Genomic DNA, 26,287 nt, shown 5'->3' with positions numbered 1-26,287 from the left:
TAATGAATTTTGACTATGAAAATATTGTTTGGTGGGAAGATACTGAAAATCAGGATGAAATGGGCCTCATTTTCTGAGTAACATGTTTCAGCTGCCTTTTCTTAATTTGAAATTGACAACGTAGGATATAAACCATACTGCCACAGCAAAGGAAGCACCATCTGTTATTCTGGGTACTTTTACAGACTTCTGCAATGTCACAGCTCTGGTTTTCAAAACATACTCTTACATTTACATTCGAATAATTTTCAAAATTTGAGCAAAGATCATGTGGTAAATATATGGTTTTCAATTTTCCATAATAGGTTTTTTGTTCTGAAATGTATTACCTTATTTGGATAAGCCCTCTTTATTTATCACGACTATTACTTCCGCCTGCCTGGAGAAAGTGTAATTATTTTACTTAGATACTGGCTGTACGTAACTCTTTTGAAGATAATTTATAATACAATGTTTCCAAAATTTCAAAAAGGTAATCACTTTTCCAGAAATGAATAATAGTATATTCTCTTTGAAAACGTGCTGTGGCATTTGCCTTTGTAGACCACTGCTTAGTAAGGTGAGTATTTATCAAGTTCTGTTGCCAGCATCAAGCTTTTCTGTGTGAATTAAGGATTTACATGAGTAGCAAAGAGAGAGGCCATTAATACATTAGAATTCCCAAAATAACAAATTGGAATTTGCCAATACAGGACATGCTTTTATGGAGAAAGTTTTGTTTATAAGAACGAGTGGTATCTTGTATTCCTAGGTTGACAACCTCCTCCTTGTAGTCATTCAGTCTGCCCACCTTGTGAGTCAGCGAAAAGCTTTCCAGCAGTCTATTGAAGGGCTCGTATCACTGCACCAGGAACAGACATCCAGCCAACCAGTCATTGCCAAAGCTCTGCAACAGCTAAAGGTAAGCAGTTTTCCAGATTATCTCAGTAAAAATTGAATTTACTTCAGTCACTGATGACTAGAAATGTACAAAGAGACTAGATTGCAATGCTGATGACATTCTACAACTGTAATTTATGCAACCTCATTGGAATTTATTTTTAGTAGAATTTTCATTCTGTTTTCGCAGAGGATTCGGGACTGTATTTTTGAGCAATGCTGGTATAATAATCTTTGTGCTATTTAAGTGGAAAACAAGTCTGTAATGTGATAGAAATATAGCAACAGAATAAATACATATTCATATGATTGGATTATTAAATTGAAAGAAAGTGATTTGATAAGAAATAAAATCTATCAAAATGCACGATCTGTAAGGAACAACTTTTTTTTCCATATTTGGAGAGGATGGCTGCATGTGATGTGCAAGTGAGCAGGCCTCTGTCTGGCTTTTTGTTTGTTAGATTGATTGATTGTTTTTTTTGAAAGATCCAGAAAATAAAAGTGTTATTCTGTTGAAGTTGCAATTTTAGGGACCTACATTTTCTCCTGAATTCAGTAGAGGCTGTGCCCACGTAGCACGGTGAAAATGCCACCAAAGGCTTGGTCAAGTTACAGATAGTACAACTCATTTTCTTGTTTCTTTCTTTTGTTTTCCTTGGCTTTTTTTTGTTTTTAAAATTAGTCTCACACAAGCAAACTGAATTGCAGTACTTCAGTTCATGATAAGACTTCCTTAGTGCAAGTGCTGGAAAGTGTTTTTTGGGGGGCTGAAGGAATTGTGATGACATTAAAATGCGTTTACATTTAATATAATGTAATTATCAGATTCATGTTTGCCTCAATCCTATTCAGATACAGAATATAAATAATAACTTGATTTCCCCCATCCCTTTTTGTTGTTTAGAATGATGCGTTGCAGCTATGCAATAAGATAAGCAGTGCCATTGACAGAGTTGATCATATGTTCACATCTGAGTTCGATGCTGAAGTTGATGAATCTGAATCTGCCACTTTGCAGCAGTACTACCGGGAAGCCATGATTCAGGGTTATAATTTTGGGTTTGAGGTAAGGAAACAAAATTTAATGAAAATATTATTTGTTCTGTGGATTTGTAAGGGAACCCAGTTGAAGTTTGTGTCTTTGCAGTGGTGCAAATAAGGTAATTAACTCTGTGGAAATAGGAATAATTCTAGCAGAACATTTTCAAAGTATGGGTTGTGAGAGAAATGTGTGAAAAAGATTGTAGAGGAAGAGATCTATTATGTTCAGACTCCAATTAGCAGTCTGAAACTGTAAAAAAAGCTTTAACAACTTGCTAAATTCAAGTGTAGTCTTGCAGGCTATGCTGTCTACATTTTAGATGAAATTAGAAATATCCTTAGGTATTGAATATCATTGTGTAACTCCTCTTCTTGCTGTTTTTCAATCTAGAGTAGTATAAAACTTTAATTAGAGCCTTTCTTTCAAATTTTATGGTGGTTCTTTGATGCAGTGAATATAGGTTTTGAGTGTCTTCCCTACGGTGCTGATGAGAAAATGTCATGTTCAGCTGCATTTAGTATAATGTTTCATTATTTGATTCCTGTGACCTTTGCAAGGTTTTGTTTGTTTGTGGTTTTATTTTCAAGATCATATAGTACACTAACATACTAATATGGATAGTCTTAAAAACAGCTGTTTTTTTGTGTTCCCCTAGCTTGCTTGAAATATAATGAAAAATAAACACTACTTTGAGTTCAATCTCTGATTATGGAACAAAATATTCATGTGGGATGTTTCTTAAATGCTGTGTAACTTGTTTAACATAAGCATATGCCCATATGCATACAATTACAATATGGCTCAAGTGCTACTTCTCACTATAACACATTTTGTATCATATACTTTTGCGTTTCTTTCTATACATATGCTACTGTTTGTGTAAAATTACTTCGTTTAAGAAGAGCATGTGATTGTTATACTGCAGTTTTGTTAGCCTGAAAATATTCCAGTGGATATTGCGAATGTACTTTTAATCTTGCTATTACTATGTGAAAAGTAATCTTTAATTTCATACAGTACCATAAGGAAGTTGTTCGTCTGATGTCTGGAGAATTCAGGCAGAAAATTGGAGACAAGTATATCAGCTTTGCCAGAAAATGGATGAATTACGTGCTAACAAAATGTGAGAGCGGCCGAGGCACTCGACCCAGGTAACAGCGAACTTGTCAATGACATAGTAGTTTGTGTTACTTCTATATGCCCTTCTGGATTTCTCATGCTGTGAACAGTGCTCAGTTGTTTAGAAGTAGTTCTTTGGAACTATTGCTGCTTCTGTCTCTTGAGTTTTGAAAGTGATTTGAATTGTGAATTCATAAAGCCAAATGAACCTTGCAGCTGCTTTGCAGAGTCTTCTGCTGAACATCTTGCCTCATGTTAGCTGACAAAAGGTGGGAAGAAAAAGTGGAGGTCGTTGGACTCAAACAATTCAGAGACTAGATAAGGGTCATCAGCTCAGGACAAAAGTCGTATGTGACCAGGAGTCAATAAAAAATGCTGAATATGCAACAGTCATTCTCTGATAATTCAGAGAGAAATGAGTGTTGTGCTGGTTGCAGAAACGATGCCCATATAGAAACCTTAGCCTCCTCCGTCCAATTAGTCTCTTCTGAAAGTATGGCACACAGATGAGGAAGAATTGTTTCCACTCTGGTGAAAATTCTCCAGATTTACGATTGCATGTAAATAATAGAATTCAGCCTTTGTATTTGTGGATGGTTTTTGTTGCAGTCTGAAGTACTCACGCTTGCAAATAATTCCTTTCCCAGGTTTATTTCAAAGCCTCCTTTTAAATTTATATGTAACCTCACTTCAGGAAATGAAGTTGAAAGGCAATATTTTCTGCTTTGAATGGCATGAAACTGTAGTTAGTTTTGTAACTAGAACTGCATTATAAATATCAGAGTGTACGTTTCCTCAGTCTGTTGAGAGTGTTGTTGGTCTCTCAAATTGTGCTTACAGTCAGTGCTAGGATACTAATGGGAAACTCTGTTGCTGGACACTAATGGGAAAACAAAAAAAAGAGAATTTACATTATTTTGAGGATGGAAACAGAGAGACTGGGACAGTGGCCCAAGAAAAATGATACCATAGCTTGATTTATTTAGGTGGCTTTGTAGTGTTTTGCAGCTGTTATGTCAGAACTTTTATAGAATTCTGTTGCATTATAAAATAGATGCTTCATATTGACCTGTGTTAGCAGATCACAACACGTCATTGAGGTTTGCTCATTCCCTTAAGGAATAGGGCTGATCAGGCTTTCTTGGAGGTTATTTATTTTGCTTGCGGAAAGAAGAGGAGGAAAGAGTGGGTAGTCTGAAATGTGTGGATAGACTAGTTAGCCCGGTGTGACGAATTACTTGCATTTTGTAGATTGCAGCTGCTAATTTTAGTAGGTCTAAAAGGAAATGGTATTGGTGGGTAGGGGGAGGTGGCTAAAGACACATCTCATTCTAGCCAAGTTACTTATTTGTTATGCTTTACCAGTCCAGGCTCTGTAAACACAGATGCCCAATTCTTGCTGATCAGATGCTTGTGAAATCATTAGTACTCTTTTCATCTTGTTTCACAAATGAGAATTTAGGCAGGGAACATTGTGGTTTGGCTTGTTATTCTAAAACTTATTATGAGTGAATTGATGATACTGTTCCTCAAGATAGTACATACCTCAATATTCAGGGTCTGAGATATAAAGTAGGGTCTACTTACTTAGACAGTGCCCTTGCTAAAATCATGTTTTATCTGCATATAACTCAGCAAATATTAATGCAAGTTAAATATATTAACTTTTATATATTAATCCACTTTCTTACAAAGATTTTTTTCATACTTGCAAGAGGAAAAATAAATGTCATTCAGTATTCTTTGATGTTGAAATTCTTATGGTGGCTTTAGTCAGAGAGTACCTAATTTTTGTTCTTTTTTTTTTCTTTTCTTTGAGATAGGTGGGCAACTCAAGGTTTTGATTTTCTTCAAGCCATTGAACCGGCATTTATTTCAGCTCTCCCAGAAGATGACTTCTTGGTATGGAATAAATTATTCTCATTGTTGTTTATTTCTAAATATATGTGAAGCTATCAGTATCTGTTGTCAGGGTTGTCTTTTATAAAGCTGTGTCTGACTACAGATGCGGTTCTGAAACAATTGCTGTTGCATACAACTGATGATGACATTTCTTCAGTTTATAAAAAAATATGAATAGAGTATGCTTATGACCACTAGTGTTAGTGTTTTCACATTGCTGACAGTCTGCTTGTACTGTCCTGGGAGGCAATTCCCTTTGTCTCATGGGAAATTTGATAGCAGCATTACTAAATAGTTAAAATCTGCTGTTGTTATAATAAATTTCTGAATATGAGCTCCTGAGTCTCAGTTAGCATCCAAAGTTCACTTACGGTACGAATCCCCCCCCCAAAAAAAAAAAAAAACATACAAAAAGCATATTTTCAGATTGTACCAACATGAAACAGACTTTAGAGCATCTCTCTTTTGTTTTTACTATTAAAAATAGTAGAACACAGCTGTCTTTTTCTGTGTTCTCCCTTACCCTTTCTCCTGTGGAAATAAAATCCTGAGAATTTATTTCTCTGATCTTGATACAGTACTACAGAGAAGTGAGAATACAGTTGCCACAAAGTAGCAGAATACAAGTGCCAGTGCTTCTAATTCTTATTAATTTCAAGACGTGCTATGAAAGGCCTGTCACATTAGTCTTGGTTAATACAGAAACTATATAGTTTTATTTCTTTCTACATATATTTTTGTAAAAAGCTCTCAAGTAAGTTACGTTTTTATTCTGCGTTTATGTTGTTGTGAAAGGGTTGTCTTCCTAAATGACAGGGTTAAGCTTGTGTTGTTAAGACACTAACACTGTAGTTTCAGGAAGTAGCCCCATAGCTTTACTTATCTGATTTGACGGTTACCTGCTATTTTGTAGAGCAGCATGTGTAAATTTTAGTGATGCTGTCTTGCTAGATGTCTCTTCAGTATTTATGGGGAAGCTTCAAAGGAGGACAGAAGCTCAAAAAATCTGATGTGGCCTTTGACATTAACTGGTAATTTTGTCCATAAATGGAATTGATCCCTTCTTGTGACCATAAAGAAGCGTTAACAGTCGATCCCACTTGTTAGTTTGTTGACTGATAACTATCTTAACACTTCCTCAAATAGTATGTTTTTATGACAGAGTTTTCACATGCACAAAGAAGACAGTTCAGAGCCAACATTACCAAAGATAGATTAAAGTTAGACTTTGAACAAGTGAGAGAGAAAAGGAGGAAATTAAAACCTTAACTGCGTTTCTGAACTTTTGCTTTCTTAAAGAGGATTTCAGTTTTGGAGAGCATCACGTAAAGCTCCTGTGGTAATATAGTCTGACTCCTCTATAACAACAAGCCACAGCATTTCACCTAGAAATGCCTATGTCAGTCCTAATCTCTTATTTAAATAATACCCGATGTCATTAAAAAAATGTCAGTCCATATTTAGAGCTCTACATTCAAAGCTGAGATAGATTTGAGCTCACTCGCGGTTGATAAGATATGTCAATCACAGTTTAAGAACCTTTTTTGTTTTGTTTTACCCAATTTAATCATTATTTTTTGGTTGGTCTCACTTCTAGTTTTAAGTTTTCATTAAGTTTTTGATTTTTTTCTGGAAGAAATTTTGACTAGTCTGAATGACTGGTATATATAAGTGGTTTTCATAGCAGCTGTACCTAACAACATAATTTTATTTCATTATTGTGAAGACATATTTTATCCCTGGTGTGCTAACAAGTAAATTGAACCAGCACAAGATTTAATAACTTGTCTGAGATTATAAGCACAGTAGATAGTACACCTCCTAATCAATCCCAGATTGCCTGAGCCCAAGTTCAGTGGTCTACCTATTAAGCATCTTTTCCTGAAAGTTTTACTATGCAGTGCTTCATATTATGCTTACAGATTTTCATCCTCTGGTTCAGGCTGTCATACTCTCACCCATGTTTTTTGGCTGTTTCTTCTTGGGAAGCACAGTTAGGGAAGGGGGGGAGGGCAGCAGAGGTTGTTGCAACTATTTTTTTTTTTCCAGCAAGTTTGGTTTTTAATTTTATTAACAATGTATAATTTTAAATTTCACTGTCTTTATATTATGATTTTTTAAACGATATGTCATTGTTCTGTTCTCATGGTTACTTAATTTTTACAAGGTCAACAGGCATGGCAAAAATAAGACTTTCTAGCTTAAAAAAAAAGTCGTCAAAATCCTAGCATGGATTCAAAAATTTAAATTGGTAGATTGGGAGACAGGGTGTGTGTTTTTTGCGATATTACATATTTATCCAGTGTTATTTTTTTACTGTGAGCTTTACCATATAATTATGAACTCTCTTGTAATGTAAAATATCACAACCTTTTCTGCTTGTCTTTTCTAGAGCTTGCAAGCTCTGATGAATGAGTGCATTGGGCATGTTATTGGAAAACCTCACAGTCCAGTAACAGGTTTGTACCTTGGTAAGGCAGAAGTTACTGGCGTTGGCTCTGAAGTTTTGCTGCTATTTTTGTATAATTTTGATTGTAAGTTCATTTTAAAAAGCATAACAAATATTTTTAAGGTTTTCATGATCGCTAATGGGAAACCACGATTGCCTGGGTAAAGTTTAAATAGATGGTAGTTTTACTAAAGAAATTGAAAAGCTTTACAGAAGCTTTTGGGTCATTTTGTTCTTGAATCCCATTTTACCACTTCCTTGCATACTGTCATGCGTGGGACATTAGTATGCGTAAAACTGTCGTGTTTTTTACCGAACTTATTTTGCTTTCTATTGCTGTCTGAGAAACCCAACTTATGCAAAATGAACATAATAACTGCTGTTTGCTTGTTATTATTTAGTTTGTTAGTATTTATTTCGCAATAAGATAATAAATCATCCTTAAGCTGTGAAGTTGTAATAACAAATATGTAGTTTTAGCGAAGTAAGTATACATCTTCTAATTGCTGTTTTTTTATTCTCTTTAGAATCTTAGTTATTTTATAGATGAGAGTTGCATGATTAATATTTATATATAATAGCTTTCTCTACTATTTAAATAATTAGAGGTTTTCTTAAAGGATAATAAAATTTGTGCGGGTTTATACTTAATTTGGTAAAATAGCAGTTTGTTTTAATTTTGTGTCTTGAAATGCCCTTAGCAGAGTTTTTTTCTGACATCTGAGTAAAGGTCTTTTTTTTTTTTTTTTTTTTTTTATGTTTGCAGCTATTCATCGAAACAGCCCCCGCCCTGTAAAAGTACCTCGATGCCATAGTGATCCACCAAACCCTCATCTTATCATCCCCACTCCTGAAGGCTTCAGGTATTAGTCCAGATTTCTAAACTGTTTTTATCCTCTCCTGGCTATACTCACTCTTAGTGAGTGGAACACCATTCTTTTTACCTCTTGGAGACAAAACAGCTAGAAAAAAACAACATCTGAATTTTATAAATGTTCTTTTAAAGACAATACAGTTCCTTTCTCTTCCTCACCCTCTCCTCCTTTATTTTACAGTTTTTATTGGTGCATGATTCCCAGCTTTTATGTCACTCATATGCCCTTTGTCTTGCGTGAAAACTGTGTTACAGTGTAGCAAGTTTTAATTTAGTGAAAACTGCTCATTAGCAAGACTTATTTTTTCCTTCTTCGCTTTGAATCTTTGTGCACATGGCTGGGACAGTGGTTTCTGTAGTCTAGCTTTAGGTAAGACTTAAAAATACAGCATTCCAGAATATGGTAGCATTTCTGCATCACTAACAATATGCTGTGAAGAAATTTAAAAGCAAGGGAAAGCAAATTTGCTTCCCTTTGGATGAGCTGATACAATAATTAATGCAAATAATAAAAAACAGCTATATAATTTCAAAACATACCTTGCCGTGCATCTTTTTACACAGAGGGTCTTATTTTCCAAGAAGAGCAATACAGTCAGACTGGAATTATATATTTTTTAAAGTTGCTTAGCTGTTGGCAGAAATTGGCACTAATCTAAAGATTTGGAGGTTTTTATTTTAAGGATGATTATTCTTAGACATATTGACAGCTCCTGAAGCTTCTGAGATATAAAATTAGTTCACAGAAAAGTCTTTATGTATTTGCAAGACTTTTAAAATTGCACCTCAGTGTGCAAACTTCAAAGTTTTATTTTTAAACAAAACTTTCATCTCCATTCATTATTATTTTTTGAACTGTTTCCTGAGGTTTTTCTTCTTGCCACAGCACACGGAGCGTCCCTTGTGATGCACGGAACCATTGCAGCGTTACTGTCAGTCGCCCCGCTCCCGTCGGTAGCGACTCAGCTCAACCCAAATCTGTCAGCATTGCAAATGATACCAGGTAGCTTCACTCCATGACGTAGCAGTCTCATTCTCCTTACATCATCCATACAAATATTTCCGCCTATTTGCATTCCAATAGATCATTTGCACCATACTTTTCCTTCCCATCATGTATTCCACTGACTCCTTCGTTCATGTTTGACTTGAGCAAAATCTTACATCTTAGAAATAGATGATTAGACCACTCTCAGAAGTAAAATGTACAAACAACATGGGTAGTTTAAGCATGTGGTTCTGATGTTTTCAGTCTGTAGATAACATTTGCTCTATAAAAATGTCCATGAAACTAACATAAGACAGTCTGTTCCTTGGTAATTAGCTTTGGTAACTAACACTTGGCACTACATTGACTCATATACAGATAAGCCTAAGATGTGGGGTGGGATTTTTTTGTGGGTTTTGTTGTTGGTGGTTGGTTGGTTTTTGTTAGATAACAGTCCTGGTGTTGTTATTGTCTACCATAAATATTTTGAAGCATATGGTGGAAATACACAGGATTAGATAAATAAGATTTCAGGAGTATATTTCATCTGACGAACAACATTTTCAAGTGCTGCCCTTACCAGATGGACAGCAGAAGCACATGTTAAGGTGTTCAAGAGAGAAGTAGATTTCATTTTTGTATATAATATCCTTCATGCAAATCTTTTCAGTTTATGGTAAGATGCAACTTCCATCCTACAGTAGCTGCTAGATGTACAGCTTGTGAGTCCAGGCCTTATTATTGAAAATATGTCCTGAATTTTTGTCATTCAAACTATGTGTTTTTATACTTCATGCTTCCATTTTAAGCCCCCTGTTAAAGAAGACAAAAGTAGGCAGTAATCTGCAGCACTATGTACTTGAAAAGCCCCTTTCAAGTAAGTTAAATTCTAGAGGTCTTTTACTGGGAGATTCTGGCAGCTTTATATGCTGTCAGGGTAATGATTAATGTTTTTATGATTTTGAAAAACCAAGTGCAGAACTTGTCTATTTGATGATGTTTTAACTTCACACAACAAATGCAGGGGATTTTTGAGTATGTACAGCACTTAGAGCCAAAGTGTTTCCTTGCTTGAAGTTAATTTTAAAGGAGAGAAAACAGGCAGTTTCTTTTATATTCATAGTCTTTGAGGTGATTTTATACCAAATGCAACTGTCAGGCTTATAATTTGACACACCTGAATACAGAGGTATAGTCTTTTAATGGTTTCTGTTATGTGCATCTTATGCAAATTTTGACTGAGTGTAAAGGTTAGCGTTTTGACGGTTTCTTTTAGTTCTAGAAGATACTCATTCTGAAGAATAAAAATGAGAATTCTAATTCTTAATGCAATTCAATACATAGTACTTTCATGGATTGTAATAGGAAAGTTGATGTGAATGCAGGGTTTTAGTCTAACAGGCCTAGGCCTGCTTATCAAAGACACGTGTTTTTCTTAGACCTCTTAGTTTTCTTTGTTTGATGGCTAATAGTAAAATATCCCATGACTTTTTTTTTTTTTTTCAACCATTACCTGGATTTTTAAGTAGTATTGCTTTGCTGAACTTGCACTACATAGTTTTTTGTTTTGTTTATTTATTTTTTGGTTGTTTGGCCAGTGTACTATATCTATAGGAAGATTCTGCTGTTAATATAGTCAAAAGAAAGTAGCAAACTTTAACACATTGCAGTCCTAATTACAGATTTAAATTATTTCCACTCCAAAAGAAAAGTGGAATTTCTTGGGTTAAGGAAGTGCTGTTTGGCTCTGAACGTAAGAGGTGTGAGGTTCAGAAACTCATTAAACATTTAGGACATGATTATAAGCATTAAATATCTATAAAAGCTTGAATGTAGGAACTTGGTAAATCAATCAGTTGCACTAGGCAGTGCATAGTGCACAAAAGCCACCATAGTTCTATTGATTTTTTTTTTCTGAAAAAATAAAAGTTTAATATAACTGGAAAATAAAATCTAAAGCAGCAGTATCTAGTTGTTTACACTGAGCTTTCTGATGGTTATAAATTTATACTATGTTCATACTAGCGACCTGTATAAATATATTTTTTATCTAGCTGAGGTTATTATTCATCATTTTATATTTATCCAGGGTCAGAGCAGAAATTTAGCAAGTCTTGTTCTCTTTTACTCTATTTCTTTGCCAAATAGCATGCAGACTATCTTTATGGACACAGGCAATAAAAAAAGATTTGGGTGGCTAAGATGGGATCGAAATGGATTTTAGGCAACTAGATTCAAAGTTACAATACTTAGGCTTTTCTGTTCAGTTACTACCTCATTCTAGAGGTATCTGTTTTCACTAGGTGCTTTTGAGCTCTTTGTGCATCTAGAATTTTTGTTCTGTATCTCCTTAGTGTAACTTCAGCCTTCTTGCTGATTAAAAACTCAACTTTTCCTGAGGAGCACCAAGATTTTCCACTAGTTCAGTTCCTTCTCAAACATAAAAGGTCTAGTTGACAGTTGCAGGGAGTGAAAAACAAACATCATAGGGAGAACATTCACATGGGAATGGGATGTCCTGGGCTTGGGCTTATGTTTTTCAAACTTGTGGTCTATTTTTTTTGTTTGCTTGTTTGTGTGTTTTTTTTTAAAACAATTAGAAAAACACCCTTATGTGTAAGGAAGTTCTCTATTTCTCCACCATTTCTGATCCCTAGTATCTGTCATGTTTTTGTTGTAGTTAACTGCCAGTGAAAGGTTTAAACATTTTCCAGTAATGCTTAGCTCATAACTCTAAAACATTAGGAGGTGTTAGTCACAGCTCTTCCCCACCATGCTCTAAGAAATGAAAGGGAGCCTTGTGCAAGAGGGACTTAGTGCAGAAAGACATTCATGAGGGTTTTATGGCTGTAAAACCTGGGTGGCTTGATCGGTGTCTTGGTAGCTGGAAAAAGGTGCCTGAAGACTTAAAGCTTTAAGACTTGTTTCTCTCACTACTGTTTCCCTTTCTGTTCAGCATGCACGTTCATCTGGGTCTTATTCTGAGTCATCTAATTGTACTCTGCTTTCTGGAGAAGGTAGGGCCTGGGCTGCTACTAGGAGCACAAGCAATCAAGCTGCTGTCATTTAACACGGTCCTTCTTCCTGTCTGCTGAGCTGTGGCTCTTCCTAGTATTTTTGACTTAGTGACTGCGGGCTATGACTTTGTATTTGCCATGCACTTGAAGAATATGAATTCAGTTAGCACCCTTCATCTGATAATGTGCCTCAAGTCATCACCAAGCTGAATCACTTCTGATTTTATATCCAACCCTGGCACCAGACACGTCCTGCAGCAGCTAGCTTATCTGTGTGTTACAGATCAGTAGTATGGATTCTGTTGTGAGGACAACAGCAGTTTCAAGTTTTTAATGCTTTAAAAGCTTAGTGTTAGGGTGACATAGCTAAAATTATGTAAGAAGTCTTCATTTGAAGAAAAAATTGCTTATGAGGGATTTTCAGTTTGCCTCTCAGCATCAGTTTTTCTTTCATGTTCCTTTCATGGTTCATGTCCTAGGCTTCGTAGTTTTTCAAACTGCAGTTAAATTGTCATTGGTAATTATTTAGTGCAATGCTAAGTTAATTAGTGCAATGGCTCTATTTAACAGGGGTTCCAGTGTCCCTGAAAATGATCGACTGGCTTCAATAGCAGCTGAGTTGCAGTTCAGATCCCTTAGTCGTCACTCCAGTCCCACTGAGGAACGAGAAGGTGATTGTCACAATGTTAGATTGTGATCTGGATATGCTGGTGATTTTTGTCATTAACATATTTGCCTGTTACCAGTTCTGACCCTACTTTTTTTTTTTACCTCTCCCATTTAAACCTATTAGATTTCTACCTTTCAGACTTACTTTTTTCAGAGTAAGTTCTTCTGTTTTCAGAGATATCCACTATTCTCTTGCCTTCCATATTGTTTCTGAATTGTAACTGAAGGAATTTCCTGGTGTCTTACTAAGTTACATTATTCAAAGCTAAATAAGTACTATGATTGCTGATTTATATATCCCATTAGATAGTAAATTTCTAAGTGTTGTTAATGAGGTATTAATTGGTCCCATCAGGACAGGGAAAAGTTCCCTGTCCAATTCTTTCACTACCACTGCAGTATTCACGTTACAGATATTTGCTGCTGTTTGAATCCAGGAAGAACGGTCAGGGTGGGTGACTTTGTCCCAGTCAAGTCTCCTCCCTCAGGTTTACTCAATCCTTGTACGTGTGGTATTTATTACAAGAAATACCTTGAAACAGAGTCACGTACCGTGATTACAGAATCACAGGCTGGCTTAGGTTGGCAGGAACCTCTGGAAGTCATCTGGTCCAATCCCCCTGCTCAAGCAGGGCCACCCAGAGCAGGTTACCCAGGACCATGTCCATGTTGCTTCTGAGGAGACCTCACAACCTCTCTGGGCAACCTGTGCCACCTGCCCAGTACAGAAATGCTTCCCGATGTTCAGGGGGGACCTCCTGTGTTCCAGGTTGTGCCTGTTGCCTCTTGTCTTGTCACTGGGCTCTGCTGAAAAGAGCCTGGCTCCAACTATTTTGCACCCTCCCTTCAGTTATTTCTACATGTCAATAAGATCCCCGTGAGCCTCCTCTTCAAAGACTGTGTGTCCTGTGCAAATTAGAAGTATGGAATCACAAACAAAACAGAGCTGATACTGTGGTCATTCTGCAAAGTGAAGCAGATTTCTACAAACATATGTCTTGGAAACGTATACTAGGAAGTGTGTTTTGTTTCATTTTGTTTAGTTTTAAGATGTTCAAAATATTGTTTGTCACTTACTTAGTCCTTTTTTAATGTCTATGTATGAACAAGAAACTGGTTTAGATTGGAAATACAGGTCTTTTTCTCAGGCAACTTAGAAGTTTGCTTTCCTACTGACCTGTATCCTACACTTGATTTTGACTGCCCTGAATTGAAGTGCTTCCACGGGTGTGGAAGGAGATACCTCTTGGTATATAAATTAAATCCTATTTTAGAATAGCATTCATAATCTGTTTTCTAAAGAGAAGTCATTTTTAAATTCAAGACCGTATATTGCTATGTGGTTGCCTTACATACTTGTAGGGTGTATTAGTCCTAGTATGTAAGATCTCAGCTTCTGCTGAATATGCATGCATAATCTTTAATATGAGATAAAGCAACTTTTATGCTAAAAGTATTATTTCTACAGAACCGTCATATCCAAAAGGAGATTCTATTGGCTCATCCCGGCGGAGTTGGGAGCTCAGAACTTTAATCAACCAGACCAAAGGTAGGCTTCTAGGAGCCACTATAACTTGACGTTTCTTAAACTAGCGCTGTATTAAAAGACCGAATCTTAATGCTGGTTGGAAAAGGTTTTCACAGCTTTGTTTTTAGAAAAGGGGAAAAAAAATCTGCTTGCAGATAGGAGGTACTGCTAGCAAAATCACTATATGCGCCATCTGATGTGGGAGAAATTAAACTTCATAAAACTTTTTTCTATTCGAGTCACCCAAAGATGCGAGTAGCGTTGTCCTACCATTGCAAAATGCGTACAGTTATTGGTATAGGACTTGCAGAAGTTTCCTGTCCTGGTTGTGTGACTGTAGGAAGCACTTCCTAAGATTTCTCCTCAATATGGGGTTTTCTTGTTTTGGGTGATCCTACACCATTTCCCAAATTCAAGGCTCTTATGGGCCCCTCGCCTCTGTCCTGCTGCTTATTTTCGTGAAACTTAAAATAACTTGATTACTTGTGAGACTCCTATATTGTATGTGCAGATATATACACAACTTAGGTGTATATATTATGGCAAGCTAGAACCTCATGAAACATTATAAAAAAGTTGTCTTTCACATAAAAAGTTGATCTCTCAGTGATGTGACTCAGGATGTGACTCACAATGATGAGAACACAGGAAAAACTTCTGAAATCTAGAAGGCTTATTGTTTGTTTGGAGCATAAATACTGAAGAAATTGAGTTTGTTTAATCTGGAAGGAAAAGATGAATTAGAGACAAACAAAATTTCTAAAAGACTGCTGCAAAGGGAACTGCTCTTACTAGCCACTGTGAATGAGACAAGGATTAAAAACCGCTGGGAGGCAGATTTAGTGTAGATGAAGTGGTATTAATTATAGGCAGTAGAATATATCATTTGGGGGTATTTCACTATCTCTATCTTTCAGAGGCTGATAGAAGAAGGTTAAGCTACTGTCTCTCAAGAGTGACAGATGCGTAATTTTGATTCTTTACAAGGAGGGGATAAGTTAATGCTTTCCTGAAATTTCTTCTAGCCTCACTGACAAGGATTCAGTTCCATGATTACACTTTAAAGCAGGCGTTACGTAATACCGTGAACCTTTGAAATAAGAGAAATTTCTTATAATTCTAGAGAGTAAAAACTTAACTGCCCTTCTGTCCTTGGTAAATCCTAATAGCTCTGATATATTTCCACTATCTACCTGTGGTTAATTACAGGTCAACTATGAAAAAACAACAACAATGTTTTTCATATATTTGATTTCCTTGAATCAATTGAGAGATGAGTAGAAAAGTACCAGGATTCTCATTTTCCTTTAGTTTCATATGTGATTGCTAAAATGTTTTATTCTTTTGCTATGTCTTAAATTTGGCTTACAAATTAGTTGTCATCTAAGTCAAGTCACTTGATGTGATATCAAAAGGTAACAAAATAAAATATACAAACAGAATATTTCTCAATCAAGGAAATTGTTCATCGCTCTTCTTTTAGACACTGTTTCAAAGCAAGCACCAATTGAAGCTGTTCAAAAGTCTGTTCAGTTGTTTGAAGAAAGGAGATACAGGGAGATGAGGAGGAAGAACATCATTGGCCAAGTTTGTGACACACCAAAATCATATGATAATGTCATGCATGTAGGTTTGAGAAAAGTGACTTTCAAGTGGCAAAGAGGAAACAAAATCGGTAAGTTTGTTACACATTCATTTATAAGGCTAAAATACCAAGATTATTTTTTGAAGGAAATCTAAGACTATATTTTGAAATCTTGCATCTTTGTGTAGGTAATACCAGCTTTACTGAAATCAGGATGTTGAAATACAAAATACAGTGGCAGCTAAGATGTCCTTCATGTAGAACTTCAGTGAAGTTTTCATTGGTCAAATAATAAGAAACAAAGGAGTAAAAGGATTTGGTTAGGATGATTACTTGTGTATGATCCTGCATTTCCTCTGCATGTTCAACCCTATAAAAGGTTTGATGGGTTCTGCTCTTGAAAGAACCACAAATGTACATGGAAATGAGCACAAACTTTGGGATTTGTTTTATTCACCAAAGATGTTGTTGCTTCCCACATATGACCATTATTTCATCTCTGGTTCAGGATTTTTGGGAAAATCCTCATGCTCATGAGGATTTTCAGATTAACCTGTTAAGTTTGCTAGAGTGAAAACATGACACTAAATTCAGGGTTATGAATGTTTTACTAAGTGTTACAGGTTAAAAGGTACTTGACATATTAAATGATAATACACATAAATAAAGTTGGCAAGGTGAGCTTTCAGTGATGTGTCTATTTGCTGTGGTTGATGTATATGTCACTTATTGAATGTAGGGTAATTATTTTTAACTCTGCAGGTGAAGGCCAATATGGGAAAGTCTATACCTGTATCAGTGTTGACACTGGAGAGCTGATGGCTATGAAAGAAGTGAGTATTTACTATACAAGAATCACTGCTGCCCTTGCTTTTTTTCCAAGCCACATACACATGAGTTGTTGGGCATTTTCTGAACACTGTTGTTAGCTAGCTCAAAAACGATGGGAAAACAAATTGTTTCTTCTTGTAGCCATAACTGCTAATTATCACTTGTTCTTCCTCCAGTTGTTTAAGCTTTTTCTTCCAGTTTAAAAGTTTCAACGTAAAAGTATGTAAAATGGATACTGGGTAATCTCACAAGGGTGTTGAATGAATACTTGCTTAATATGCATGAACTCCCATGAAGAGATCTTAAATTATTTTGGAATTTTCTGATTAGAAAAACGGTACACAAATTGTCTTACTTTACAGTATTTCATCTCACATTTCATTCTCTTTTTCCTCATTTCTTAGAGCAAAAGATAGGAAGTGTCACATCAGATGTTTTTCAGCCTCTGTAGTTGAAGTGAGCTAGGCTGAGTCACAAAACTGTTGACTAACCTGGTGGGTACAGAAAACCTAATTTTCTGTATAGAAATGAGTAAAGCTGTGTAGGTGTAGAGACCCTTTTTTCCCTACAACACCTTGGTTTTTAAAATATTTGTACTGTTTAATTTTACTGCATTTCCACATCTTACAACCAGGATCATCAAGCGTTCCTAACAGTTACCATGCCAGCCGTTTGATGCTAGAGCAGTTATATTTTTATGAGGTAGTTCCTCCACATACATAGTATGTATATGAGCTCACAAAAATATGGAAAAGCAAGGCTGGGATTGTTCTTAACTTCTTGTACAATAGTCATTCACTGACTAACTAATACCAACACTCAAAGGTTTTTTCCAGCTGCTGCCAAAGGAACCGTTTTCCCACTATTCGTAGCTTTCTGTGTCTGGAATTCAAAGTTGCTTTCTAGATGAAGGTGCTTTTTGTAGATTAGTGTGTGTGCTCTCATTAAGGGGTTTTTTATAAGTTGATGTAAGTTAAATGGACCCTGTCTGACAGACCTTTCCTTAGTAGGCTAAATATACAATATGCTGTAGTACTTTTAAACTTGCTGTATTTCACCCAGAAACACTTTTTTGTTCCCATTGTGGGCTTAAATGCAAACTGCAACTTCCACGAAAAAGCTCTTCTGGGTTTCCTTAGGAGTATCTCAAGAGAAGTTTTTTTTCTTTGTTTGTAAACTTGTTGAAAATACTGCAAACATTTCCCCATCTTCTGGGATTTCTTCAAGACTTTGCTGTCATCAGTATTTTTACAAATGATAGCGGAAAAGGTTTACTACAGATGTACAGTAGTACAACTTTGGAGTGTTAGGAGATATGTAAAACAATGTCACTGATCACTTTTTTAAATATAATCTCTATGTATTTAATTTTATCACTTTGAGTACAAATGATATACTTGAATTGTACAGAACAAAACAATCATGACATCCTAGAAAAAAAAAAAAGTAAAATATACACATTTATTTCTCTAGCAGTTGTCCTGTACTGAATTAATGAAATTTCTGCTTTCTACCAGAATAGTAAAAATAACAGCCCCCTTAATTTACTGAGCGTTTTGCTTATTTTTGAACGGAAACCTTAAATCAATTTTCCAGAAGATTGCTTTTTTTTTTTTTCCTCCAAGAAAAACCCATCACAGCATATTGTAGGGGAACTAACGGAAACATCTTCCTTTAATCACAACCTCTATGATCATATGTTTGCAAAGAAACCTCTCAAAGAAAATCCCATAGTCTCCTTTGATGAAATACCCGACAATTAGTCTTTCTTGAATGACAACTCTCATTCATGTTATTTTCAGATCCTTTTGTATTGCATCTACCTACCACATATAACCTAGAAGGCAAGCTCCAAAGAGATACATATATGTGTCCGCATCTGTAATGTTTAAGTAATAGTATTTTCCTCTTATCAAGTTTATAAATCATCCCGTGTGTGTAATTTTCCAAAAACAATTAGAGCTCTTTTCTGTTTAGTTTGGGGGTGAAGGGATAGAATTTTGTAACTTTCTGTGTGATGATACTGTTTCAAAAAAAAACCAAAAACCAAAAAACTTTTAGCTGCCTTTTTAAATTACTATTATTTGTTCCTTTGAACAAATTTGAAACTTAATAACAGCCAAATAATGGCAAATTTTCTTGTAGATAAGATTTCAACCTAATGATCACAAAACCATCAAGGAAACAGCTGATGAACTGAAGATTTTTGAAGGCATCAAACACCCTAATCTGGTTCGGTATTTTGGCGTGGAGCTCCACAGGGTAAGCAAACATCACTTATTTCACTTATTGGGAGGTTGTGTGTAGGGCTGGGAGAGAATTCTGAGAAGCTTTGGATCATTGGAGGTTTTACTTCAGAACACTCTCGTTTAACTTAATTGTCTGGATATCTCTTTGAATTCCAAGAAGTCTTTTTTCCTGTGAATGTTGAGAACTCACTAAAACTCAGTTTGCAGAAATTTGTTGATATTGGTACATAAACAGAGAAGGCTCACAGTAAGCGAATAGAGTGAGTAATGCTGGAGCTATTGTGTGCTGCAACTCTGACTGCTCCAAATGCAAAGATGTTGCACTTTTTGATAACTTTTGTATGCAGATACAGACTAGACAGCCTGTCTTGAACTCTTCCTTCGCTGTTAACAGCAAAGTTTTCTTGCTTGAGCAGCAGAACTAACGAAGCCTGGTTGTCTTACAGAGTTGGATCCCACAGTTGTGTGCTGACATTCCTGAGTTTCTCTTACTGTCATTTCCATATACCCTTCCCTTCCCAGCCCCCTCAAGTCTCAGGTCCTTCCCGTATCTCTCTACCTGTTCCCTGGGAGGAAACAGGATGCTGGGTATCTAGCTGGAAAGCGGTGTCTGCTCTTGACTGACTTGATCAGTATGAATGTATTGATTCGCTTACCCTTTGCTATTTTGGAAGGGGACAAAGGCTGCTTTCTGTCTGCATTTCTTTACTTGGGGACACAACTTTGGGTGTCTGTGCCACTGGGTCATTGGTTTCTCAGGCTAGTTCTAAAAGTTCAGTGTCTGCCATCTTTTGTATTAAATCTGGCCGCAATTGGCTGAAACTTCCAAAATGGGCTTGGAGAGAGAGAAAGAAAAGGAACAAGAACCAAAGTTTTCCTTGAAGTGAGTTAGAGTTGGCATGCTTGTTTGAGGCACAGACAACAACAAAAAAAACTTGCCTTCCCTAAGCAATCAACACGTGATAGTGCAGGAACTGGGAAAGGGGGGGGAAATCTCTTTTTAACTTGCTAAATATGCAAAGCATCTTTTAGTATTTCTGCTTAATGTACATAGAAGATTTCCCAAGTGTTGCTTGGTAGATTCCAAAGTAAGATATATTATACCACCAAATACTGTCATTTGCATATAAAGGATACTGTCGTTTGCATAAAGGATACAGATAGCCATGAGAAAGAGATTTTCCGTAGCTGTGCAATAGAATATTAGGATGAAGTATGCCTAAGAGAACAGAGGTCTGAAGAGATGATTAATTAGATATTCCATGGTAAAAGGTACCTCCACTAGAACTTGCTCTTTCACAAACAGTGAAAGATGGAAGGAAAGCTTTGTCCTAATTCAGTGTTATTTTTCTTTTTTAACACCAATGAAATCCGGTTTGGTTCCCACAACAGGAAGAAATGTACATCTTCATGGAGTACTGTGATGAGGGCACTCTGGAGGAAGTGTCAAAACTGGGCCTTCAGGAGCATGTCATTAGGCTCTACTCAAAGCAAATCACGATTGCTATCAATGTACTACATGAACATGGTATTGTTCATCGAGACATTAAAGGTAATGTTAACCAAAAAGGTAATGTTATTTCAGTGTTGTAGATGAGGGTGTGGGGCAGGGATGGGGGATGTTTTTCAGATTTAGCACACATAATCTATACAACAGTTGAGATAAAATCTTTCACACGTTTTTCAATTTTCAATTTACAAGTTGTCAGCTAGTTAAATGCTTCTTTTTAAGTGCAGAACATAAAAATGTTCACAGATGGCATTGCAAACTCGTAAGTTGTGCCCATGATTTATATAGCTCTTGTAGAGGTTGTTAGGATTGTTGGGGGGTTCATCCAAACTCAAATTTTGGTCCTTGTATTTCTAGCACTAATATTGAGTTATGTTCTCATCTGTGCGAGAAGCAATGGCGTTTTCGGGGAGCTGACAGGCAGTGTACTGTGCTGGAGTGGTTCAGCAGAACTTTTCCTTGTGATTCCCATTTTGTGGAAGAGTTTTAAGCTTTCAGACAAATGCTTGATTAAGTGTAGGAATAAAAGTCTTGGTAAAAGGAGTTAGATATGGTAAAACTATTTACCAGTGTTCTGTTTTTTTTTCTTTTTTTTGCCATACATTTATCTACTCATGCCTGGCTCTCAGCTTTTGCTTACAAAATAAGCAAAATGGAACAACAATAACTGAAGGGTGGTTGGTTTTGGCATTTGCTTAGGGCACATGGTGTCAGTCTGCATTTCACATTCATTTTTATTTTCCTGCGCCTACCAAGAACATCCTCCATGTCTAGTTGTCTTGTTTGTGTTTTTTTTTTTTTTAATCTGACACATTTTGCTCACCTATGGCAGAATCGTAACAGATGGTAGGGGAAACAATGCACACTATGCCCCACTCATTTTATGCTCATTTTATGACAAGGCAGTGCAACCCAACGATGCTGGGTTTCTATGTCCCTCTTGCTCACAGGGTTTTGAATCATCGCAGCAGTGTAGGAGGTTCCCAGTTGCTCTTGGTCCTTTGGCCTCGTGCTTCTCATTTGGGAAAAGAACTATCTACGATCCAGAGGCCTCCCACCCAGGTAGGCCACTCTTGAGTCAGTTTTGGCTTTTTTTTTTCCTAGAAAACACTTTCCCTCACTCCCGTTGCCCAGTAGTCTTGCCTTTTCTGGTTCTCCTTCCTGACCAAAGGTTTCTCTCCAGTTGTGGATTTCCCTCCGTGCTTTTCACAGTGCCTTCCTTGCCCTTTACTCGATCATTCCATATCCAGGTTCTGCTTAGCTGGATTGCACTCTCCTGGAAGTTCGTGATCAAAATCCAAGGCCGACTGATAGGGATTTCTTTTGTGCTGCTCCATGTCATTGCTGATTTCTGGATATGTTTCTGAATAGGTCTTCCTCTCATCAGAGAAGTGCACAGAGGAGCTGCTTAACAGAACTGTAATGCTGTGTTATCTGAGGGCATTTCTGTCACAACAGGTTCCTCATACCAAATGTTGGGGTATTCCTTGGGAGTAATAGCAGCTACAGACAGGGTAACTGCAGACACATCTGTGTATAGACCTTCCCTAAACTTAGTGACAGAATTTGTAGACAGACTGTGGAGAGGGTGTTCTTGTAAAGGATGCCTGCTATTACATTGCATGTCTCATGTTCCTTGTCTCTTTATGCTCAGATTGAATCCCCAAGTTCTCAGGCTAACAGCAGTGAAGAAAACTCTTACTTTTTACTTTAGTTTTTACTTTTAGCATAATGCTAGAAAATTTTCTCTTACATAGTCAAGTGCTCTTATTTTTCTGATAGGGGAGAATGACGAAATGTCATTCAGACTGTTAAAACTGCTTTTCTATGGGAATCTCACTGACAGATCACACTAGATCTCTCATGGCCAGTTCGCCAAAAATCAGTATGGATCTGTTTCTTTCAGCATCAGATAGCCAACCAGTTCTTAGGAGTAGTTGTTTATATCTGTATCCTACAGTTGGCATTTGCAAGTACCTTGTGCTCAACAATTAGGTCATTTGGCTAGCAGCGTCCACAGGTGCCACCATTATCCTCCTAGTGCTGGTGTGGCATCCAGTTCTGCAAGTGTAAAGGTTGTAGCAAGACAGAGCTGCTGGGAATCCTTTTTCAACCTGTGGTTGCAAGAGAAAGCTAACGGTAGCATTGGTTGCAGTTGGCTGCACTGCTTTTAGTTGGCCTGCATCCATGTAGAAAGTAGCTGGTGGAGTATGTAGCAGGCGATCAAGTCTTTTTTGGATATATATATTTAAAAATCTCTCTCCTGCCTACTGTATTTTAACCCCTGTGGCCAAGACCAGATTCCCCAGTTATGACGCCTTCTCTTTTTGCAAGAAAGCTGTCTGCTGAGAGAAAGATGAAATATTTAATGCTGAAGAGAACCTCAGGACATCTCTAGTTGAGCACTCTGCTCAAAGCAGGGCCGAGCTCAGTATCAAATCCAATGTCAAGTTAGATCAGACTGCTCATGACCTTGTCTATTAGAGTTATGCATATCTCCAGGGATGGAGATTCCCTCTTCCCTGGGTCCCTCTGCTGTTCCCGTTGTGAAAAACTTTTTCCTGGTACCTCCCTCCCTGGAATTTGCAAGCATTACTATTTGTTTCCATTGCCCCATATCCTTTGAATGTGTGCCTTTGAGGAAAATTCTACTTCCATCTTCACGAGATGGTTACACAGTTGAAAACAGCAATAAATTCCCCCCTAACCTTCTCTTCTTCAAGCTAAACAACCCCACCTCTCAGCCTCTCCTTGACCATCTTGATGCCCCTGGGCTGGGCTTGCTGCATTATATCAACGTCTGTCTTGTACTGGGGAGCCCCAGAACAATACACATCACTCCAAGTGTGGTCTCAAAAGTGCTGAATTGAAAAGAATCAATCACTAAGGTCACGCCTGGTGCTTTCTCTTTGGGAGAGCAGGGCATATTATTGAAGAGCACATTGGGCCTGAACCAACTTGTTTCTTTGAATGAATTTGGCTGTTGCACTGCTTAAGTACTGAGGAGTGGCTACGAGCTGCCCATTTGTGGAGTTATGCCACATTCATCGTGGGGATTTTGGTTCTGCTCCTTGGACTCCCAGCACTGAGACCAGCCTCTCTGGAATGTCACACTAGTGTCAGTTTTCACTGGGGTTAGTACGGGACTGTCTTGGCACAGAGGTGCTGTGCACTAAACTTGAGTTTAAACACTGCGGGTCATAGCTGTTGTTCTTTCTAGCAAGAGTACCATTTCTGGTATTTGCTCTGTGTTTTCAGTCTGCCCAAAAGGTCTTGTGATGTAAATGGCAGCAGTATTTTGCTACCTCTTGCCCTCTGCTAAGTACATCCTATAGGGCTGCTTTCAATACTGAATGTGGAGGAAAGAAGGCACCGATCGGGGGTGCTGTGCCTTTTCGTTGTTTTAGCCATGGTCTCCGGTTTTATTTCTCTTATTAACCATGCAGATATGGTAGGAATTTTGTAATGTTTCCAATCACACTAACTGTCAAGGCTAAAAAGGATCATGCGTCCTCAAAGTACTGTTCTTCTCTTTCCTTTTCTCTTACCAGGTCCTGCTGGATTCTGTGGAATTTCCTTCTAATAGGGAGACCCTTTCTAAAAACTCCTGCTAAAGCTTGGTCTTGTTCTCTAAAACACAGGCAAATGGCTTACAAAACAGAGGCTCCAGCAGACAACACATCAGTGGAAACCTCATTCAGCTGTCAGAAAATGTCAGCAACACATCTTCAAGTTCTGTCTCTTTCTGGTGAAATTTTGAATTTAGGTTCATTACTTCACTGCATTTGACAGTTCTGGGTGTTCTTTGCAGGAGAAGAATTCACAGGAGCTTTCACAGTAAACTTTATACTAAAAATTCTCATTACCTTTTTTTTTAGGAGGACAGATTTGGACTGAAAGGCCTTACAAGTTGGTTCTAAACTGCATTAAACCAAGATATCACAGTAACTTTACATTCAGTCAGAACAAAAGATCTTGCCCTCAGGCCCTTTCCACCCACTTCAGTAGCTTCAGAAGCTACTCTGTAGCTTTTCGTGAAATCTGCAGGCAACTTGCTTTCTTGGGGAACCAGAACCTAAGTTTCCAAAGCCATCCTTGTAAAATATTCGTTCGTGATGCCTGTTTTTCCTATGCTCTGTGGGGCTAAGTGTCCCCACTGGCTATAAGTTAAGTAATTGCTTGAAAATAATCCAAAAAAGACAAGCTGTGGGCAGTTGTTTGAAGGAAAAAGCTGCTGGTATGTAAATGTCAGTCATCTATTGCAGTGCTTATATTTAGCGTCCCATTGAGCTGCCTTCTTGTACTGCCTTGGTGTGATGGCGGATTGTTTTATTCAGGGAGCTGACGGATCATCTACACGTGTGTTACACACGTAGATCGCAGGGGCCAGGTTGACTCTGGAAATCCATGTCTCTGGCTGGGTTCTGTGGTTTGCCAGCAGAAAGAATTCTGATCGTGAGAATGCCAGGACTGGAAAATGTGCAGACACAATGTCTAGAGTTGTATTTACTGAAAGTTAATTCTCCTTTCAGAACTTTAAAAGGCTTATGGTAACCAAAGGTTGGAGTTTATTTCTGTTAATGATTTATCTTCTCCCTTTAGTGCATTTATGTGTAACACCTCTCAGATTACATACATTTTGCTTTTGTTATCAAGCATTCTCAGAGCTGAAAGGGAAGTCCTTTGAGACTTGGGTAGGTTTGGCATCATTGACCTGCACTGCCTTTTTTGACTTGAGCTTTTTGAGGACTCTGTTTTCTGTAAATATCTTGGAGGTGCCCAGCCAAGCTAACTGGAAAAAGTCATTAATTAAGAGAACACAGCAGAAAGGAGGAACAGCCAACAATTCCTGCACTGACCCATGTTGAAGGTGGAACAAAAGTGAGAAACTTCTTTTGAAAGGTTATATTCAAATGAGCCATTTGTCAAAGAATCTTTTATGTGACATGGGAAAGTGCTGTGTGCAACGAAGTCTTTGCGTTTGCCTACTCGCAGAGTAAGCAGGCAGTTTTGTTCTGTGCATACCATTCATCCCTTCTGTAAGAGAAATCACAGCTCAAGCTGCATCTCTGCCAGGTGACTTGCAACCTACTTGTGGTCTCATTGAGACACTTGCAGAACCCAGGATTTGGCCTGACCTGTACAGTGAGCTCCTCCTGCTCTGTTTTCTGTTGCCTGTGTTTTGGCGGCACGTTGAACGAAAGAAGACCACTGGTTATCAAAACTGCTTGGCTTATTTTGCAGTGTTGTGTAGAGCAAGTAACTTGAAGCCTGCGGCAGGTTTCTGAAAGTAGAACTAAACAGGAGTGAGTATTTGGTGGGATACGTAATAAACAAATGCTATAAGCTTAGCTTTTACGTCTCCCGTGATGACACAGCTGTATTGCATCACCCAGCAGAACTGAAAAGATGGATACTGGGAGGTACGCATCAATGGCCTCTGCCACAAAGCTCCTTAGGGACACGTGTTTTTTTGCAGTGCAACACTCACAAGGATGAGCACTGGAATTCATACATTTATGGAGGAGCATTTTCTCATAATGAGCATATGTGAAAAGCTGATGAGCTTGCGTGCCATAGTGCTTTGTGCTTTGAACATTTCTTGTTGTCATGTTCCAGTATGTTTAGTGCTAACTGAAACC

The 26,287-nt window shown here is 37.5% G+C and overlaps 1 protein-coding gene across 8 annotated transcripts in view; it reads left to right on the top strand.

The window, feature by feature from the left end:
- The window catches only part of MAP3K4 (mitogen-activated protein kinase kinase kinase 4), a 78,359-nt gene that overhangs the window by 49,362 nt on the left and 2,710 nt on the right, over positions 1 to 26,287 (top strand). For 4 of the 8 annotated variants that reach the window (XM_035319977.1, XM_035319980.1, XM_035319975.1 and 1 more), the window contains 13 exons: positions 752 to 901; positions 1,787 to 1,948; positions 2,942 to 3,075; positions 4,867 to 4,945; positions 7,338 to 7,416; positions 8,161 to 8,257; positions 9,155 to 9,271; positions 12,844 to 12,944; positions 14,411 to 14,491; positions 15,954 to 16,145; positions 16,818 to 16,888; positions 19,032 to 19,148; positions 20,528 to 20,687. In XM_035319977.1, coding sequence (XP_035175868.1) covers positions 752 to 901; positions 1,787 to 1,948; positions 2,942 to 3,075; positions 4,867 to 4,945; positions 7,338 to 7,416; positions 8,161 to 8,257; positions 9,155 to 9,271; positions 12,844 to 12,944; positions 14,411 to 14,491; positions 15,954 to 16,145; positions 16,818 to 16,888; positions 19,032 to 19,148; positions 20,528 to 20,687 — 1,540 coding nt within the window. Of the gene's footprint in view, positions 1 to 751; positions 902 to 1,786; positions 1,949 to 2,941; positions 3,076 to 4,866; positions 4,946 to 7,337; positions 7,417 to 8,160; positions 8,258 to 9,154; positions 9,272 to 12,843; positions 12,945 to 14,410; positions 14,492 to 15,953; positions 16,146 to 16,817; positions 16,889 to 19,031; positions 19,149 to 20,527; positions 20,688 to 21,595; positions 21,708 to 26,287 lie in introns of all 8 variants that reach the window. The other 4 variants (XR_004749043.1, XM_035319976.1, XM_035319981.1 and 1 more) reach the window with 4 other exon arrangements.

This window comes from Oxyura jamaicensis, chromosome 3 (assembly GCF_011077185.1).
Source record: "Oxyura jamaicensis isolate SHBP4307 breed ruddy duck chromosome 3, BPBGC_Ojam_1.0, whole genome shotgun sequence".
In the NCBI taxonomy this organism is placed as follows: domain Eukaryota; kingdom Metazoa; phylum Chordata; class Aves; order Anseriformes; family Anatidae; genus Oxyura; species Oxyura jamaicensis.
This window is presented reverse-complemented; position numbering and strand designations above follow the sequence as displayed.